At 40.7% G+C, this 21781-nt stretch overlaps 1 protein-coding gene across 4 annotated transcripts in view; it reads right to left on the bottom strand.

Annotated features, from left to right (window-relative positions):
* Positions 1–19307, bottom strand: part of crebrf (creb3 regulatory factor) — a 29396-nt gene extending 10089 nt beyond the window's left edge. The window contains exons 1-6 of one of the 4 annotated variants that reach the window (XM_005926335.3): positions 19166–19307; positions 12257–12490; positions 8009–8134; positions 5206–5381; positions 1908–3058; positions 1184–1381 (exon numbers count right to left, since the gene is read on the bottom strand). In XM_005926335.3, coding sequence (XP_005926397.1) covers positions 1184–1381; positions 1908–3058; positions 5206–5381; positions 8009–8134; positions 12257–12265 — 1660 coding nt within the window. In that variant the 5' untranslated portion in view covers positions 12266–12490; positions 19166–19307. The other 3 variants (XM_005926337.3, XM_042222305.1, XM_042222304.1) reach the window with 3 other exon arrangements.
* Between the last annotated feature and the right edge of the window lie 2474 nt (positions 19308–21781).

Below are 21781 nucleotides of genomic sequence, written 5' to 3' on the forward strand. Positions count from 1 at the left end.
AACTGCTTTAGTAATTGATCTCTTGTTTTCATTAAATTCTTGCACTCTTTGTTTAACCAGGGCAAATTAGATGTTGTCTTTATTTTTTGTCGAGCTCTAATGGAGTATGTTGATATAACATCCTTGACAATGTCAGTGAAGTGACTGCTGCAGAATTGTGGATCATCACTACACATAAACCTTTCACAATAAAGCTCAAGATCCTGTTGAGACCTTTCAAAATAAACTGAATCACGCGAAAGAGTATGCAGAGTGTTTACGGATTAGAAGTAAAAAAAGAGATGTCAGGTGCTAAAAAATAAACCTTAGAGTCAAACGTTAGAACAGGCTTTTCTCCGCAGCACGCCGTGTAATAAATACTCACAAAGAAAACGGCGGCCGTTACAACTTATGTGTAAAAATGTATCGTTTCATGCATCGACTACTTTCAAACATTCGACTACAGGTACACGACGCCCAGCTGGAAACACTTCACGCAAGTGGAGCTGCCTGAGATTCACATAATTTACAGAAAATGTTACATTTTTGTGATTTATATCGTTATCGGGACGATAGATGTTGGGATATGAGATTTTGGTCATATAGCACAGCCCTAGTTTTAAATAAAGATTTTCTACGCACCAACAGCTGGTAACCTGCAGTGGGTCTGACAGGTGTGGGGATGCATTAATAACCTAATTATTAATCATCAAACAGCAACTTTTTGACAATGACCTTAACTTTTAAAAGCCTGAAACTATGATGATCAAAATCCAACATGAGTCATTTTATTCAACTTAAAGAACTCCCTTTACAACACTGAATAAATAAGAATATGGATACAAGACAAATAGTTTGCTGCATTGCTGCAAACAGAGGAGTCCTTTAATGTGTGAAATAAAATATACATCTTTAATTTATTTAATAACTCCAGTGTGATTACTCAAACTGTAGCATGACTGCAACATGCTGTGCACAGCTGCTGCTGTGGAAAATCCAACCGATCCAACCAGCCTGTCTCTGATCACTCTGCATTATCCACTAAAAGCCGTATACGATCATTTTTATGCCGATATTGGGCATGTAAAATAAAATGTCGGAAACACTTAAATGCAAAAGATTATTTAATTCCATATAAAACTGAAGCTCAAAGCGAGACTTTAATAATGCCTGCATGCGCATATAGTTGTGCATGTGTGAGTACCGTGGAGAGGCCCGTTCTTCTGGTACAGGTTGCTAGGCAGCGTGTGTCTGTCCCACTCGGACGGCTTGAGCATGCGTTCCTGTTTGGAGGGGGTGAGCTGCTCGCTGTACTCCCAGAAGTAGCGGCGCTTTCCTCTCTTTCGGCTGGAGACTCCTGCTGTGAGCCCTTTAATGTCCTCCATCAGCTCCATGTCACAGCCTGACGGAGGCAGACGAGAGAGACACAGAAGGAAGGGGAGGAAATTAATGCAACAGAGACAAACAGAGACAAAGAAAAGGATGGAGTATTCAGTATTGTGGTGACACCGAATACCCAGTAACACAATACTGTAATCATCTGCTTGTAATGTAGCAATGTATCATATTTTTTTCATACGTTCAATGAGATTATAGTTACTGAAAATGGGACCACACGTGCCTTTTCACATGTCCAAATTACTTGACCTCACTCTTAGCCACTTAATTTTTTAATGCTTTTTGTTATGGGTATTTGTTGTGGATTTATATTTTATGTTGTACGTGTAGAGTTTTTTCAATGTTTTGGGTTGTACAGCTCCTATCTTGATCAGGTCTCTCTTTTAAAAGAAATTGTAATCTCAATCAGACAACCTGGTAAAATAAAGGTAATAAAAATCACTTTAACTATTTTAAATTCAAGATTTATTTTGAAGCATCGTTAACATATTACTTGTTGACAAGCTGACATTTTTATAGAGAGTAGCTACCTGGCTCAGAGAAGGCGTCACTCATGTCATCGTCCTTGTCTGCTTCGTAGTCTTCGTCCTCCTCCTCTTCTTCCTCCTCTTCATTCTCAGACAGCTCATGCTCACTGCCAAAACCCTCATCGTGGTCTTCGTCTTCTAGCTCCAACCCATCTCCTTCCTCTTCCTCTGCCTCTTCCTCATCCTCCTCATCCTCCTCATCCTCCTCCTCTGTCTGGGGGTGGCCTCTGCTGCCCAGTCTGCTGCGGGTCATGAAGAGAGAGTAGTTGTGCTCCTCTTCCTTGGTCTTCTCCGTACCCTCAACAACCAAAAGACTGCCAGCCCCGCTGCAAACACCATCGCTGATCACCAGCCCAGAGGTGCTGGTCTCCAGAGCCTGGCTCGCCTCAACCAGCTGAGGCACAGTGGCAGACCTGCCTACAGGCATCTCTCTCCTCGCTGTCCCCTCTACTCTCCTTTCAAAGCTCGCCAGGCCGCCCGAACAGCTGGCGGCGGCAGCACCAGGTAGTCCCACTAAGGCGGCACTTGCTGAAGTAGAGGCTTTCTCATCTCGAGGCTGGGAGAGAGGTAGAATGGGATCTGACCTCTCAAAATCCGTCTGGGGAGGCATGTCCGCTTGGGTCTTATGTACAGCACTGACACGGACTTTAGCCTTGCGTACAAAGTCAGAGCTGTAGGAAGTTGGGGCTCCCATTTTGGTTCCACGCACCATGGGCTTTATTTGAGCATGACCATGGTCCTGGGTGAGACTGAGGTGGCTCTGAGTCTTAGCCATAGTCTCAGTGCTGGAAGGAACAGGTCTGGTTGCTCTTTGGGAGCCTTCAGGAAAGTCTGGGAGAAGGCTGCGCGAAGGACGGGAAGAGGATGTGGAGCTTGGTGAAGGTTGAACAGAGCCAGGGCCTGATCCTTGGCCGGGGACCAGGAGAGTCTTACTGTGACAGGGAAGCTGGGACGACTGAGTCTGGGGCAAGCTCAGGTCAGCGGGAGGGTAGAGCGTCTCACCCACAGGCTGTGAGTCCTCACTGTTGAGTTGAGCCAGCGTCGGAGTTCGACCAATCACCTCCTCGTCCTGGTAAGGACTGGAGAAGTCATCCAATCCCAGGAAGTCCACCTCTTTGGTGCCCCAGATATCACAGCTGGCCAGCCGTGTGTATCTGTGAAATACAGAGAGACACAGACTAGCAACAGTGGAAACCTTCGCCTTCTTGTCATAGTATCTTCATTATATCTTTGCATTGCAGCTGTTTCCTATTTTTGTCTACATTTGAATAACCTAAGCTTGTTAAATCTTTAGAATACTAGCTTGTTGATGCACATTTTTACCATGCAAATGACCCTGCAAATACAATAATCAGCCGACCAACATGATCATCAGAGAAAAACTAGAATTTACAAGTTATTATTCATGAAAAACTACTGAAACACTATTTCAGCATGCTAAACATTCATGCTCTGCTGTTATATATGAAACTTGAAGATGAGTAACTGACTGAAGGGAAATATTGGAAATGTTCAGCAAAACCAGTAATGGAAATATTCATTTACTGCAACTTGCAGTGAAAACCTGTTTTCCCCACAGAGGGGATGCTAAATGTGGAAGTGCACTTGTCTCTATTTAGAACTGCAATGGCAGCCTGTCACATGATGGCAATGGTCCAGTCATATAGCAGTTAAACAGCACAGCACAGCGTGATTCTTCCACTTTCACTTTTATCTTTGCAGAGCTTGAGACAAATGCATTTTTCCAAGCTGGAACATTTCAGAGAAAATCTGTAACTGTTCAACTTTCTTTTTCAACTTTACTTTTAACTTAGTTTAAAGTTTGTAACTTCAGTGAGAAACCAGTGATAACAGTGAAGCCTCTTCATGCCACAAGATATAAACAGGAAGCTCTGAGGCTCTCTCAGCACTTTCAGTGCGGTGAAGAAAACTATAGTTTGGTAAGACCAGCAAGCACCAAACGTTATTTTGGTGCACCAGAGCACAACAATATAACAAAATTAATCTGAAGTTGCCGAAACACACATTCTTAGTCAAAGCTGGAAAGTATGGTTTGCACATTAGGAAAAAAAGATACAGCAGTTTCCTCTGTTCCACTTCGGCACAACCCAAACCTAAGTCTGTATGCAGCAGATTTTTCAAACCCTGCAACAACCAGCACTATTCCACCCCAGTTTTAATGGACTTTGTTTTTCAGAGACAGTAGTCTGCCCTCAGTTTGCACTCAACATTGGGGAGGGGAGTACACAAGCTACTCTGGCAGCAAAACATCAGGGTAGCTGCAGGACAGACGGAGCATCACCTGAGACCCCAGGAGACTGCGGCAGCCAGCTACTTTGTTGTTTACAGGCCTCTTAAACCACTTCCTGCCTCCCGGCTAACCTACTATCTGCTTCAAATCCTCATCTGCTGCGTCTATTTGAGACCAAAAGGACAGGCCTTCACAATTACTGTTCTACTTCTGTACAAACCTTCAAAGCCTTCTGACCTTTCTCATGAGGCTCATTGAAAGACGTCACAACAGATTTAACTAAAACCAGATTTAACTAAAATCAGTCGTATCATCAATCGCAAGCTTATAAAAAGCAGGGGCCCACTACAGCCTCCTCATACTACAAACCTGGCGTGACCACAGTAAGATGATGGTGAAATATCTAAATAATAGTTTAAAAATACAGCATAACTGTGAGTTTCAGGTTTTAAATGTTACTTTAAAAAATGCAGGAAGCCTGCCTATCTTAATAGCAGCAAATGACATGAAAAATAAACCAGATCAACAACATGTTAATGCATCTCATAATAGTTCAACACTTTCTGCTCCGTCAGCTAACCCACATGGTTCAAAGCAAAGACAGAAAAATTTAAAATTACATAATTTATAAGAAACTATCACACACACAAAAACCCACCAAGTCAACTTTACGGGACTTTGTTGATCAAACACTGGATGTGTTTCTGTATGATTTCAATATTCAAGTTGACACATGTAATATGTGACCTATGCATTTTCAACTGTTGCTAAAGGCTTCTCGTTTTCGCTTCTTTCTTAGAGTCAGTGATTTGCTCCATTTTTCTGCTGCTTTTAAGCCTGGCTTTGTATGCTCTGTATTGGATTTTGTAAAGCACTTTGTGACTCTTTGAAAAGCACTATATAAAGTATCTGCTAGTTATTCATTTACAAACCAAGCCAGCTTCACAGAGTTTAAGAGGTCAAAGTTTTATGTGTCAGTTACTTGTTGTTGTTGTTTAACATGGCCTAAAAAAAAAAAAAAGCTGCAACACATGAATAAATAATAAGTACCTGGTGAGGTCTTCCCAGTAGGAGTCCCACTGTTCGAACGCCGAGCTGCTGCAGACTGTCTCACATTCACCCAGACCCATTAGCTGGTCCACGCAACCCTCAACCTCCTTGCCTCCATCCCCGACCCCCACAATGCTGTCCCCACAGGGGCTCTGCTGGTGGCTCATGTCTCTGTCCTGAAGAGAGCAGCAAATTAAAGAATTACCTCCATGCAGCTGTTATAGGATAGGATGATCTGTAAAGTTAGAGTGTGTGTCCTTGTCCCAGACACAAAGGATCATGGTAAATGGACTGGTCCTACTCTAATCAAAGTGCTTCATACAACATACCTTATTCATATGAGCACCTTTTTCTACCTAAATGCTTTTCCAACAGTCATGCATTTACACTCCAATGAAAGCATCGGAGAACAAATTGAGGTTCAGTATCTTGCCTAAGGATACTTTGGCATGCAGACTGGAGCAGCCAGAGATCAAACCACCAACCACCTTCCTCCTAAACTTCAGCCATGCAGTGTCATCATTTCACTATCTAACTGAATGTGAAATATTCCCACAATCTCCTCTTCTGTTACTGAGTCAAGGGCACCGACTAGTGAAGATTTCACATTGAAGTCATGCTGACCTATTGGACATGAAGTGCCACCGTTTCATTTTATCTGATGATTAGACCTTGTGTGAGATTTTGTAACAATTAAATGCTTTGTTGAGTTTAAAAAAAAAAGACCTTTAAAGTCCTCCAAAGTGTTTAAAGAGACAGAGAGCTGATCAAGGCAGGTGGTAGGGTAGGTGATGTTGTATGAAATTCTACTTAGCTTAGATTTCATTATTGAATGATTTAGTTAACTTTTATAAAAGACATTTATGATAACAAGCCACCACATAATGCCAGCAACCAGGTGTTTGACTGTCTGGAAATTCACTACACAGCGGTCCCAAACAGCAAAAGCCATAAAGAACCTGCATGAAAGGACCAAGATCAGGGAGCCCTGCAACAGATGGTACAACCCCCACAGAGCTCTGATGTCAACATTGTGAAATCAGTCTGGGATTGCATAAAAGGGCAGAAGATGCTGACGCAGCCCCAGACAGGATTTCCAATACGCTTGTTAAAGAAAAGAAGAAAAAACACCCCACTGTGCTGAATAGCTTAGAAAACTCTGCACCCTGACTAACTAGTGCTGCTTTAATAATAAATGGGTGTCACACCAAATGATAAATAAACTAACTAAAGGAGATGGAAGGTCATCCTGCACACCATCATCTCATTAATGTGTTACTAGGGTGAAAGAAATTGAGAGTGAGGCAGTCAATCACTATTGTTTAGTCTACAGAGGACAGTAAATTAAGGCAGACACCTGCAGCTGACAACATGAGCGGTGCTTCATATCACCTGCCTGTGAGCCTGGCAAATGTCAGACAGTTTCTAAACAATTAGACACGAGTCTCTGCTTCGATAAACGCCAGTCTGGAAGTTAAGCCGAGTCCACGGCAGCATTCATTAAACGTTTCTATAAACCTCAGGATTTCTCACCATTACTGAAATAATCCCTGTAAATGGTGAGGAATCACATCCGACCTCAATATTTTCAATTGTGAATCTTGGCGAAGAAGTCCTTTTGCCATTGCAGCAGATGGCTTGACAGGTATTATCTATCACATGAATGATAGCTTCATTCTACGGAAGCATCCCAGAAAACCAAAGTGCCTTCTGTTTCATCCCAAATGATATCCTGCCTGTTTTTCTGTTTGCAATTAATAACTAGCCGTAACTAACCAACTGCGAGGCTGATAATTTGTGTGAAAATCATCACAGGAAATGACTTTGGCTTGTTTATATGTGTTATGTTAAAAGCCTAGGGACATATTAGTTCACCACAGTAACACTGTTGTGCCACTGGACTCTTGTCAAAGACAACTCGGGCTGAAAAATAAATTAATCGATTTATACCCACCAACTTCAGATCAGCAAAGTCCCTACATGACAGGCCCTGATTCAGTTTGGCTTGACTGTTCCAGTGATTTCTATTTAGACATCGCATACAGATTTAACAAATTGTCAAACAAGTTGCACAATTTGAAATGTTTACAGGAGAAGACCAGCGAAGCAAAGATGCTGAATTGAGAAATTAAACTGATGAAATAACTTTGGTTTCTAAGGTTTCTTGAAGTCAATGTTAGGTTAGAAAAAGAAGAATTGGAACATTTATAATATGGTTTCCTTTAATCAGAAGAACGATACTGGATTTCCTGCAGCTTTCCTGCTCTGTGGCCCCTTAAACAGTGTGCTGTGTAACCTTATATTGATCTTTGATATTTGTGGGGGTGCTTGGGCCAAGCTGACCCTTGAGCAGCTGTGTCTGATCAAGCCCCGCCGGCAGAGACTGGGTCTCCACTGGCGAATCTATAAATGTGGCTTAGCACAATCAAAACCTTCTTAGTTTACAGCTCAGCTACTTGAGTATGTATGTTTAGAATAATCTTGATGACTTTCAGTGTTTATATTGATTTTTTTTGACAAATATATATAAGTCTTTTAGAGCAACTGTAGCACTTAACAAGAATCAATATAACTGTATATACACACATTCACTGCCGTAAAATAACTTCTTCTTATTTGAGAAAGCTGTTGTGACTGTGATGGGGGACGATATTGAGTTGCTGCTGTTGACCTTTAAACTCGGATCCTTCATTTGGATGCAACTCAGTGTCAGCTCAGCATGAGCAGCTGTGACTGATGCGAAAAGAAGCCGGATTCAAAGCATGGTTACCAAGGTCTTACGTCTTTGTGTGTGTCTACTCACCAGTTCGTACATGAAATCTGGGTCAGAGCTGGTGGCGAGCAGCTCAGTGCTGGTCAGAGCCTGGTCAGCAATCGAGTAGTTCTGAAAGGCATCCCCAAAGGGAGGCTCCATCCCACTGACGCTGGGCTGCAACAAACACGGGGGGGGAACACTTGATTAAACAACAATGCACAGCAACACAAGTAAAATCTGATAAACTCAGTTCAACCTTTGTCTTCCTTTTAATGTTGCTCAGTTTTTAAAAGATTATTGTTTAAAAGAATATTGCTCTGTAATGTTTGTTGTCATATTATCAGATGTGTGTTTTTTTTAAATCATTACTATCTGAAAGACACTTCAGAAGTCATATTAATAACTACATGTCCTCATCAGTGCCCCTCATATGTGGTGTCCCTCAGGGCTCAATCCTTGGTCCAGTTCTTCTTTCTTTATGTTACTCTTTTCAAAGGTATCTCCTACAATTGCTGTGCAGTTGGGCTGCCACAAACAATTATTTTGGTAGTTGAACAGTCACCGATTATTTTTGTCGATTAGTTGACTAATCAGAGCATGCATCCATTGAACGTAAAACGTACAGCTTATTGCACCAGCATGCATCTGCTCTTATATAGCTATCATTAACTTACAGCCTGAAGTGTTTTAGGTATGTGTCAACCAAAAATAAAGACAAGATGATAGTTTATTAAACTTTTAATGAAATTTGCAGATTGTCTCGGTGGAGTTTAATAAACTCGGCCGTTGCTCCTTGCTATCTAAAATATAACAGGACATTGGAGTAAATTCTCTACCATTTCACACTTCTGTTTAATCGGTTTTCTGTTTGATGTTTATTCAGCTGTGTAAAAACTATAACTTTAATCTCAGCCAAACCGATTTACTGAGGAACAAATAAAACACAGAAAAAAAGCCAAACAAGAACATTTTTAAGTTATCTAAGTGACCTATATATCATGTTTAATGTGAGTAGCGAAAGACCGCGTGGGGTCTGAAAACGATGTGCCAGGAGTTTGCTGTTCTCACCGGCTCTAGTGAGCCTTGACCCTGTGTATACAGCAGAGCTGCTGCTGAGACCTTATTCCTCTCCGATAATCTCATCAGTGTCTCTTAACTATTTCATCCTCCTATGTTAAAATTTAGAGGTGACCGCACTTTTGAGGTTAAAGCTCCTAAACTGTGGAACAGCCTTCTTCAGCCTGTCGGCTCTGTGACTGTGGGTTGTTTTAACCGACTGATGAAAACTCATTTTTAAAGGACCTTCGCCCATATATTTCTCGTTCTTTCAACATGTGCATGCAGGAAAGAATGTAAGACAATATGTTTGAACATGTATACTTGACTTTAGTGTGTGGTTTTATCTAAAGTGTGAAGCACTTTGTAACTGTGCTATAGAAGTGCTATAAAACTAAAGTTATTACCATTATTTTTACATTTTGTGTGCCATACTTTCAATTCTGCCAGGAATTATTATAAGCTAGACGGAGGAAGCTACAGGTGTTTTCTGTGTGTATTTTTGTGTCATTATGATCAAGGTTTGTACAACAGCTGAGTGGACACACAAATCCGACTTGAGTGCAGTTATTTGAATTATGTAAGTTCACAGTTTAGCTGACTTCAATTTCTAAAGATAGATGAAACTATCATTTGCTGCACACAGACCAGTTTACCAGCGGGACTGTTTTGCTACGGAGCTGTGCTCTTGGAATATGTGCAGAATGCGGTTTGACATTGTCTTATTTGAAAGGGTTTCACAGAAGTGCAAGTTACCAATGCACCTCCCAGATGCATCACATCACAAATGCATTTGACCTGTGCAAAAACAGGCTGGCATTTATCGATGCAGTGTTCACAGACAGTGGGTTTCAGAAGTGCTCCCTAGCTCACGCTGTGATTTGCACTAAAAAAGTCATGTCTGCCGTTTTGTTTGTTTGTTTGTTTGTTTGTCCGAAGGCCTGAAGAAGAAGAAGAAAGTGTACTTTATTGGTCCCCGTGGGGAAAATCCCTCTCTGCATTTAACCCATTCACTCAGTGAAGCAGTGGGCAGCCACTGGGCGCCCGGGGAGCAGTGTGTAGGGACGGTACCTTGCTCAGGGGTACCTCAGGGTAGCTGTTCGGGGGAATCAAACCCCCGACCTTCCGATCATGGGGCCACCACTCTACCTACTGAGCTATCCCTGCCCTCATCACCAGTCAATATTGCCTTGATTTCAACATCATCTGTTGAATCTTTTAGGGATATTTTGTACTGTACATGATTACATTATCCAGGTCTTTGCAATGTGACACTAATAAATGCTCAATTTGCCCACGCAGTCTTTCACAGAGTGGTGATCACCTCCTTATCCTTAATTAAAAAAAATACGCTTTTTCTTTTCTTTTCTTTTTTTCCAAATACCCAATCGTGAGTCTATTGTTGCCCCCATGTGCTGCCCCTCACAATTAATAGCATAAAATTGCGTTCATACCATTTACTGTTAATCATAAAGTTTTACATGACTGCCAAATCCTTGAATACTCTTTCTGTATATTTTACATAATATCAGCTTTTTGGGATCTTGAATGAGATGAGTCTTGCCTAACCAACGGGAGACATCCTAAGGCTACGTCCATCTTTTATATTGAGTTCATGCTGTTTCTCAACTTCTTAAATAGTCTGACCGACTCTGCATCTCATCATTCCTACATAATATAATCAGTCACAATACAATTATCTGTCATTCAATCTTCCTATAATCATTAGATGTATTTCAATAAACAATAATACTAAAAACTAAAACAGAAAGCAGTGTGCATTTATGAGAGAGAAAAGAAAAGATAAAGCACTGACTGTGCAGTCATGTCTCATGTCAACAGCAAATAAATAAATAAATAACATTTTTTTCTGCATTTAGAGCACACAAAAAAAACAAAAAAAACAACCAAAAACACTGCAGCTATTGTGCCCAAACACGCAACTATAAACTAAGCAAACTTAAGCTGGGCACTGAAGCATAATCAAATACATGAATGGGAGGCTTTTTTCCATCCGCTCCCTCATACAGACAACTTTTCATATGTGATTTTATTCTGCTCCCCCTCTACTGCCACACTGGACACCGAAACACGACATAACAGACATGAAAAGTGAGAATAATTTTACCACCATTGGAACATCAGAGGAAGTGTCTGTGTGCACACCGATCTTATTAATAATCAGTATAACCCACAAACATGGCTACTGACAGGTGCATCAGGAAGCAACAGCACCTGCTACCCTGTAATGCTCCCAGACATGCTCCATGACTTTGACAGAGAATAATATATTGTAGTTAAAGGTTATGAGAAAAAAATCATGTTACACTCAGTATATCAGTGATCTAATATGTCAAAATAATGGATAGCTGTCTGATTTTTTCCATCATCATCAAGGAAAAAAAAAAACTTCCATCAGCAATAGAAAATACTGTAAAAACACTCCTGCAATTTAAAATAAAACCCATTACTAATATATCTGCAATAAAGTTAACATCTATAGATATTACTCCAGAGCTGCTGTTGTTATTTTTGTTCTAGCGCTGAAGTTAAACACGTGTCTCAGCCCAACAAACCACCAGCATCTCCTGTTCTTCACTCTAACAGCTGAGGGAATTATTTGATAAGATTGCAGCTACAGACGCGCTGCAATCACAACATACTTGCACATTTTGCAAGATACCACAAAACCCTAAGAAACAAACAGTCCCTGTGGTATCTAATATGAATAATAAAACAGGAGAAAAGAACAGCAGAAAAAAAAAAAAAAAAAAAAAACACTGTCAAGGCTGACACCATCATTTCCGGGAGCTGACTTTGCTACGTTGCTATTAATTCGGCACCGCAGAGAATTACAAAAATGTTAAAGCCTGCTCAGAGTTGGCACTCTGCACTTATTTTTTTAGAAGGACTGAGAAAGTCGCTCACAGTCAGCCCATCTGGCTTCAGCAGCTGTTTGGATGCAGGGTCTACAGACATCATACAGCACTGGGGTCAGTCACTCTCCTCTTTCAAGCCCTGAACCGTGTTTCACATCTACGATTCTGTCTGTCCACAGGTGTTTTGCATACTTGCTCACAGGAAGTTTTGTCTCAGATTTTTGTGGAGAGTTCATTCAGACCATTTAAAAATAAAAAAAAAATCAAGTCACTTTTTGTTCGTGGGTTTATGGGTTAATGGAAAAAAACAAATCAACAACAGCGACAGCACAATTTCCCCTCCTCCTATCGTACCTCTTACCTGAGGCATTGCCAGGCACAGCTTAGAGCTCCAGTGGTGGGAACCTCTGGGTCTCCTGTCCAGTCCCAGTGGTGTGAGGTTGTCCGATCAGCACAATAAATTAATGCTGAGGGAAACAATCGCAGAGTGCTGGTGGATGCAGGGGAGGGGGAGAGGGAGACTGTGAATAATTGGGCTCAACCTGGTCAGGTCTGGTCTGTTGTGGTCTGGTGCAGTTCTTGGTAAGCTTCAGGTCTGTGGTTAGAAGAACACACAGAGAGCAAGTATTAAAATCAAAAGAGTTGAAAACAAAGAAGTAGATTTTAACCACAGCTGCTGTGTTTGGTTGTTGTTCTCAAACGAAACCGCAGGATGGTAAACTGTGTAATGTTAAAGCAAACGACAAAATAAAGTATACAGAAACAATTCGCTTTGTTTCATCAAACAACAGCCAAAATATTCAGCAGACTGAAATAACTTTGTGACATAAATGATGCATGACGTAAAATTGATGCAAGCAAGAAAAACACACATGAAATACTAAAAATTGTGGGTAAAGATCATTAGTCTCTATGACTCTTGACTATAAACGAAGCACCGAAAAGTAGATAGCAACGCTCTACCAAATTTGTGCCACCTTCTGATCCCTGTCCTCATCAAACATTCGGTAAGCAGCCTCTTTGTCAAACTCAAATGCTGCCAAGCAATCGCTCACAGTTAATCTGATCTGTTCTGAGTCAACCGCACATCAAGCTTAGCTGCAACCTTTTTAATTACCTCCGTCACCATCATCAAGCTTGGTTCATTCTTTGCTTGTTTTTCATTCGCTCACTTTCTTGCATCACCAAACGACGACAACATTTAGATTGATCTTTGGTCCTTTTGCTGCTTTTGCATAGCAAACACACGAGAGTCTGCGTGGAGACACGACCCCAGCAGCAATCTGTCAACACAATATCACACACGAATCACACTCCTCTCTGAGCAAAATAACAACATCACTTCCTCTTGCAAATGAACTTCTCACCCCTGAGCTATGTATACACACTTTTGCATAGAGACAGGAAGTGGGCAAAAAAAAAAAAAAATACACAGCCGTGCACGCCTCTGGGACAAATGCATTTGTAAAAGCAACACCTTCACCAACATCAATGCACATGTGAGTAAACAAGTCTCTGCACACACACATACACACTAACCACCTTGGTCACCCATTTGGAAGCTCCTCCTCCTCTGAAATACAAATTCTCTTATTACCATATCATGATGTGCACTTCCTTCCTGGTTTCATGTTTAGAAAAAAAAAGCAGAGTGATGACATATATGGCCTGAACAATAACAACAGCATCAATCCAAACTCGCTGCTATCACAGAGGGGAAACAGAAAGCCCGTGTCCACAACCAGAGGTCCTCAAAAACATGTGGAAAATGAGCCACCGTTATCCAGTCGAAGTAGCACTGAATCTTTTCCAGCAGCACAGTTTAATCCAACTCACTACCCAGTGGGTGACACAGGCTGTGATGCAGAGCCAGATATTTATGACCGACCGTGGCAGGCTGCAAGAACCCAGAAGAAGAATTCCTCTCTCTGTTTGGTTGGACTTCAGAGATAAAAGCGCCTCCATTAGGTGTTGTACTTTAGGACTGAGCTTTATTTAAGGCCACAGCAACCTCCGCTTATATCAGCATTCTTGTACGAGCTCAATCATTTCTGTTTTTCCTCCAAGGCTGCTTTTGGGAACATTAAAGATTTTCTTTCTTTCTTTTATAAGGCTTGCTATGAAGATAGAAAAAGTCGCTCAACAGGTCAGATTCTTTTGCAGCATAATGTTTACATCTCGGTTGAGTCTGAACTCAGGGTCAGCTTTTACCCATCCAGACCAAGTAATAAAACACAGCACTCACCATCAGTAATGTAAATGACTTCTGATTATGCTGCTAGGATGCACTCTGGCTGCATCATTCTGCTCACACGCTTTACACCATTTTTACAATATGAATTGTTGTTCTCTATAACAACTCTTGGCAACTAATTTTGGCTTATTTGGTCATAGCGCTATTTCACTGCAAATCTATGGTTTCTTGTCTACAAAATGCTTAAAATAGTTGTCTTTGTTTCTGTGTACAATGAACAAACACTGGGTGATTGATATAAATGTCAACCAGCAGAAAAATACCACTGAATGCAACATTTTTCAGCTGATCTGTTAGTATTTATTAAAGCTTGTGAAGTCAACAAAATACCAAAACAACCTTTTAGCAGGTTGTAATTCAGACGATCTGACTCTGCACCTGATCTGGGCACAGCTCTGTTTTCAGGTTTCAGAAGAAGACTTTGGCCATAGTTCAGAAAGAGGGCCTTGCATTTGAGTATTTTAAAAATGTATCCCATCAGATGGAGACACTGGCCTGCACCGTTTATACACCTGTGGTGCACTGAGTAGCCCAAGCCAGCATATCCTTTTAACAATAACACATGTTGAGATGTCTCATCCCATTTAAGCAGCATACAGACCCACCTAGGCCACATGACTGAAGCAAACATAACAAGGTAAGCCTTGCAGTCATAAACTGATCATAACGCTGGTGTATCTGCTTAATGCCAGCTGTTATTTATGGGTAATATTTAAGATCCCTGATATCATTTTTTTAAACCTCTCTCAAAGGTTTCCCCCACATTTAAAACATGTTCTCAAGTTTTAAGCTGCATTATTTTTAATGTTTATAATGTATGTGTCGCACCTATGTGTGTATATTTATTTTGTGTGCTTTGCTGTGTATTCATGTGTGCATTATTAGAGTATGTAGCCACTGCCAATTGACCTGCTACCCATCTTGGCCTTGGCGATTTTCAATAATTACAGTTGTGGTTAAATAAAGGAAATTTTAAAAAGTAACAACAACACCTGCTCCTCGTTTCTCATCACTGCACTGAATGATTAAAACGATAGCAAATAATGAGCCGATAGCGAAACTGCTGCATTTTCAATACCAAAAACCATTTACTAAAATTAAAAGCAAAACAGAAAGCGTGACTATAAGTGTGAGAGTGCAACATGTGTCACTGTGCTGAGACTAAATCTATAGATTTGTGGGAAAGTAGCGTTCAAAAGCGACCATTAACTTTGAAGCTCCAGACATTTATATGTGGAAAAAAGCATTTAAAAAATCATTTTTTTAAAACCCAGTGGTGTTTGTTTCCTCTCTTCCCTATTAGTTCAGTGCACTGAGGGTTAAAAAAAGAAAAAAAGGGGGGAGTTGAGTGTTGAGTTCAAATCATGAGCTGCGCTATCATGCAAACAGCTCTCGTTCTCCACAACACTGGACGTGGTCCAAGTAGGCCAGTCAGCAGTGTCTTATTTGGAATGAGTTACCTACTGATAGCAGTCAGCCCATGATCCCTACAGTGATAACAAGCATGAGACAGCAGTCTGTTTCTGAGCACGGACATGTGAGGAAGTCTGCAAATATCAGAAAAGGTCACCAATCCATAAGTCGTATAAGAAAACTAGGTATGAGCGCTCACTGACAGGCAACTGTGCTTAAAGGCTGGAGATTATTTATTTATACATAAGTTTACGACTAAGTGGTACAGGCACAGAGCTGGCAATTATTGATTATGTGTCAGCCATTCAGAGGAATCATCTAGTGATAAATGATCACAGTGTTTGTCTTCTGACAGAGAAAAATATTAATAACTTTAAGTTGCTTTTCACATTTAGGTAACTATCTTACACCTTGAGATTTTCCATGTTAAAACATATACCAACATTAGAAAAGCAGCTGTGTTTATTAAGGATGTACCAACAGACGTTTATCTATTTCTTTCTCTCTGCTCTTATATATCTGGAAATCAGTTTCATGCATTTTTAAGAAAAACAATGTTCAGTTTTTTTACAAACTCCATGAAAAACTGTTCTTTTAAACTTCAGCATGAGCAAGGATTTGATTTTTAAATCTTGAGACTGATTTCAGTTCACTGAGCAGCTTTTACCACAGCATCCTCCACAGTGAACAGATCTTAACTCTTGTTTCGCTTTTCTGAACTGAGAGGTTTCTATCATATTTCAAGCCTGCTTATAGAACAAAATGACAGGGTTTGCACAAGAAGTTAGTGAGGATGGTCTCTGCCTATGCAGCACAGAAAAACCAGATACAAATCCTAAAGGTTTTCAAAGCTGCAAAAAAATGTCGTCTTTATGCGGGAAAGAGCTAACGCAGCAACTTCACATGGGAAGATTCAGAGACTTTTTTTTAATTGAATATGTTTATATATTAAGCCAGCATATTAAGCTATAGCTCTTTTGCACACGTCTGTTTCAAATCTCCATATTTTGTCTCCTTTTCTGTCTTCAGCTATTTATTTGTACTATTTGTATTTATATGTTCTATTTCTATTGTATATATTAATTGGCATCTGTGGGTGGACAGCAAAGAAAGAATTTCATTGCACAAAGAAATGCCTTTTCTCTTGTGACACATGACAATAAACACTTTGAATCTTGAATCTTATGACAGTGTTTTCACTAACCCTGCAGCTCAGTAATCTTTGCATTCAGCATCTGACAAACATCAATCATTTCACTATATATAAGCACTGATGGCTGACGCCTACTTCACTTCAGATGCTTGATTTTAGTCCACAACGTCATACCTGCAAGAAGATTACAGGTAACACAGCAGTTCCAAAACTGCAGGGCGGCTGGCTGCCTTTGAGAAGGACAGAGAGTCATTGTGCTTGGCGGGCACGTGATCGGAAGAAAAAAACGAGACGTGAAACTTAACTGAATTAATTGGATTGTCACAGACAAACGTAATGCATACCACTGTGGCAAAAATTCATGCGACTCAGCTACCTCCTCTTCTCCTGCCACGACAGGCCTGCTTTGAAAGGCGTAGATAAACGTGAATCATTTGGAAACTATACAGAAAGAAGAGCTGTTTAAAGGTCTTAAAGCAGTCACAAGATTGCAACAAACAAAGTTAAAATTCAAAAAAACAAACAATTTAAAAAACAAACAAACAAAACAGTTAAATCTGGTGATCCCCAATAAACCAGTCGAGTCTAAAATATTTTCAAATCAATCTCAAGTTCACTATCAGCACTGCAGGACAGGCTTTTGGGTAATTAGGTTTGGCTCGCTCTGATCCCAGCATTCCTTCAATGGTAAAATTACTTTGCTATCCAGGATCCTTTTCTCCTGTTCATGAAAAGCACTGCTTTCAATAACATATGGTTTCAAATTATTTATGATAAAAGCAAATAAAATCAGTATTTCATGCTTGAAGGCATTTTTTTAAACTACCCTGCATTTGAGGCATATGATGGCCTGATAACTGTATGGTACAACACAGATGTTTTTATCCTGTTAAAAGGAGCACTCATAACTAAAATCAAGCACAGATAAAAGGTGATGAATGCAGGGTGAGCTTTGTAACATCAACCCTGCACAAAGACGCAAATACTATCTGCTTCTTACTAAATGTCTTCCATGCACATCTTTGCACCACTTCGTGGTGGATGCATTTGTTTTGCAAAAGCGTGCGCATCAAAACAATCATCGGAGTATACCGGAGTGGTGTACATTACAAATGGCCTATTACAAAACACCAGTAAACCCATAAATGTCACCAGTATCTCACCAGTCACTGCACTCATCACAGATCCTCAGCAAAGCAAAACAAAGCCTCAAACTAACCATTCTGTGCCAACACCCACGTAATCCCAATCCTCCATTGGCCGAGGTGAGAATATGTCCCGCCTCTACGTGTCCTGGAATAGCCGTCGCAGCCGTCAATCAAACGAGCTGCTTCATCACAAACAGCCTGGATTCAGCCTAGGTTGAGGCAGAAGATAAACAACTTGGAGGCCTACATGCCCGTGGCCTAGATAACCGTGTTTCACAGATATTTAAAGTAAAATCCACCACCTACCACAAAACCTCAACGCAGCACTGCAGTACGACTCAATCTGGGGCACGTTTAGTCATTTATATCGAAGAAGAAACACTGAATCAAACGTTTAAGTGCCCAATCCAGACGATAAACTATAAAGCAGTTATTAAGGTGAAAACCCAAAGTAATATTATAACACTAATAAATCGTCACTAAGGCCATTTCCTCGGTGAAAATATAAGTCTGCTGTTTGCCTTCAACCACATGGAAATTTCTGGCTGTGTCGAGTTTTTTTCCAGCTGCTCTCGATGTGTTGTGCATTGGGGGGCGTGTACCTTAACGAGACTTCGGGCTGCCTGCAAAAAGTCACAGTAGAAGGGGTTTCACGCGACTACCGAGGCTTTTCCTACCACAAATACACCTCCACACAGTCTACAATTGCTCTGCCACACATATAAAGGCATGCTGTGTAGTTTTAAGTGCATTCCAAGCCGTGCAGGATGACTGTAGGTAGTTTTAAAGTAGAGTTCAAGCCAATCTTCTTACATAAGTACACTTTTGACCACGCTGATCCAGAATCAGTCACTTCTGGGAACTGACCCACTACACCTTAGAGGACTACATCAGCTAAACAGTCTGTCTTTTGTGGACAGGTTTTTAGGCTCGGTGATCGAAATTTACCTGAGCTCGTCGTAAAGCATTAGCTAGCCACATTTCTCCACTTCCTACAGGAGCTCAACAAACTGCGGTCCAAAAAACAGAAAAGAAGAAAAAACAACAACAACCAAACAGCTCGTGTTTTATTCCTTCTGGTTGTGTTTTTAACGCGGAACTGGACAGTCTCGCTTCCTTTTCAGCTGCAACCTCAGTCAGTATGGCCTCCGTCCGCCCCCTTCCTCATCCCAGCTGAAGCCCGATACACAACAACAACCGACCGACAGTTAGCTTCAAAGCTAATCCGCCGCGGCGATGAAAACACCCATCCGCTGCCAAGCCCAACTTTCCCCGAAACGGATGAAAAACGGTCGTACTCACTTTGAGGACGCCCCCACACACGTTTCTCTCGGTGTTGGACCTCGTGTGTGTCCCGTGTTAGAGATAATAACGTTCCCTTTTCAATGGAGTCCGCACGCTGTTACAGCTCTCTCGGGTTTGTTTTGTTTTTCTTCTTCCTGACGGGTTCCTGGAAAGCGCGTGACTGCCTTACCACGTGGTGCGCCGCAGGGCCAATGGGAGAGCAGCTCGAGGCTGGACCTTAACATCCTGCAACATTTCACCATTGTTTCCCACTTTCTTGAGGAGGTTCAGCTCATTATTTAATAAACAATTTATTAGACTTCTATCTGCTTTAGAAAACTGAGACCAAACACTCAAAAGAAACTATCCCCAAATTTATAATTTTTATTATTATTTTAATTTCTTACATTTTATTTAGAAAGCTTTAGATTTTTTGTGTTTCTTGGGAATCGTGTTTCGCTATAATATGTTTAAAGTGATTTTGAATTGTTCGTCAGGCTTTAGGAAGGGTCTAATCAGTGTCTAAATAAGTTTTTGTTTAGACACCGATTGCTTTTTCATTCATTTTTGGCCCAATCCTTGTACCTAAGCATTTTCAGAGGAATATTTTTTGTTTGTTTGTGTGTTTGTTTGCTAAGACAGTGAACTCTGATCTATGAATCATTCAAACACACAAAGTCATCTGACTCAAGGGATGAACCAGTGTTGTTTCTACACATAACAAACAACTTAGCAAAGTACCAGTTTATTTTTTTTTATCTTTAGTCACAAAACTTTTGCTGAATCTACAAAAATGCCAAAGATAACACAGTTTGAGAGCGATAAAATAGCATTTTTGCACCAAGAAGGTGATTCCCAAAAAGCTGTTAGCTGAAAACTTGGGATATATCCTTAGTGTGTCCTTTGAGTGTGCAGTGTGTCCTTAAAAAAGTGGAGGACAAAAGAAGAAGGGGACATGCTAAAAGTCTATCTGTAGCAGATGTCATTAAGAAATGGGGAAAAGTATAGCAAAGACCTGACACAACACCTGAGAGATGCATCTGATCCTTCAGATGATCTATTGCTCACTGACGCCTCATCAGAAATGGTCTCAGTGGAAGGGTGGCTGTCAAGAAGCCATTAATAAGGAAGAGAAACAAGGCAAAAAGGTTGAGGTATGTCAAATTACACAAGAACTTATGGAGTGATGAATCCAAATTTGAAAACATTAAGAACAAAACATCATCAGTATGAATGGTGAAGGTCAGGAGAGAACGTCTACGACTATCTGCAAAACATAGTTGAAACATTCAGATACAGTTGAAATGTTACAAGACTCAAAACCAGGTCAGGCAGTGGAAAACACATCACACAAACACACAACTGAAATAAGCAAAAAAAAAAAAAAAAGAAAACACTGACAGAGGCATAAAGGGAGAGAACATAAACACGACTGCAACAGTGCAAATTTTTGGTATGTGTTGGGCTTTATGAATCAGTCAATAACACTGAATAAAAACAGGAAACTCTATGGATGTGCAGTCACTAACACTGAGCAAGGACGGACAGATTCCCTTCACAGTTTTTCTTAAAAGTTTTGAGGAGTGATAATGATGGGTTGATAAAGTGAGAATATACTCAGATGCCATGCGAGTTCCTGGCGAGATCAAATGAACATCCATGGTTATGACTAACTGAGTAAAGAACAAACAAAGTTATCAAACAGCTTTTTAACAAAGAGTCTATATGATAAAATAACTTAGTGTCCTTGTCGAAGAACAGACACATCCTTTCAGATTCACCGAAGAAGCAGTGGCAAGCTGAAAAATATAATTTAAAAGCTTTCAGCTCTCTGACTGAGGAAAAGCAGGACTAACAGAGTAAGTCTCCATTGAGTTCATTCCAAAAGAAATTATCCAAAAGGGGGTCATAAAGCCAACTGTTCCAGGCAGCCTCCACCCACCTCTTCACTGGAAAGAGAAACCACCAAGTGTTGACCAAGTGTCAACACGGGTACAGACTGCCACAAACAAATTTAAATTTACCATTAAAACATCCTTGAAAAAAAAAAGATCCGACTTATATTTTGATCTGAACTAAAAGTCTTGATGAAAGAAAGGGAGCAGAAAAAAATTAGTCATTTTAACAGAAAATGAAACAACATAGCTCTTTCAGTTTCATTTTTACTCAGTCCAAAAAGTGAAAGTCCAAAAAATGTTAGCACAGTAGTGAGGTTAATAATATGATAGTTGGGGGGTTTGATGGGTGGTCTTCAGATGTGGGGGTTTGCAGTCAGAGGACTCTCTTAAAGAATCACATCGATCTCTTCTGCAGACTTCCAAGGCAGACGTAAGTTGTTCTGGTAACATATGGTGGACCGATGCCTCACTAAGACAAATATGTGTCAGTTTTTCCTCTTTAATTTGTTTCCCATCTGTATCTGTCAGGTCGGCTGAATACAGCAGTCTTACAGACTTCCACTGATTTAATAGCCTCAGAGTAAACAGATCACATGCACATCAAACGGCCTGTGGGAAGCTCGGCCAGGCTGGTAAGGGATGGGAGAGGATCAGATAGAAGAGAACAGTATGAAATATGGAGTGAGTGTGTGTGTGTGTGTGTGTGTGTGTGTGTGTGTGTGTGTGTGTGTGTGTG

Source organism: Haplochromis burtoni, unplaced genomic scaffold, assembly GCF_018398535.1.
Source record: "Haplochromis burtoni strain Fernald_Lab_line unplaced genomic scaffold, NCSU_Asbu1 Contig_83, whole genome shotgun sequence".
Lineage (NCBI taxonomy): Eukaryota > Metazoa > Chordata > Actinopteri > Cichliformes > Cichlidae > Haplochromis > Haplochromis burtoni.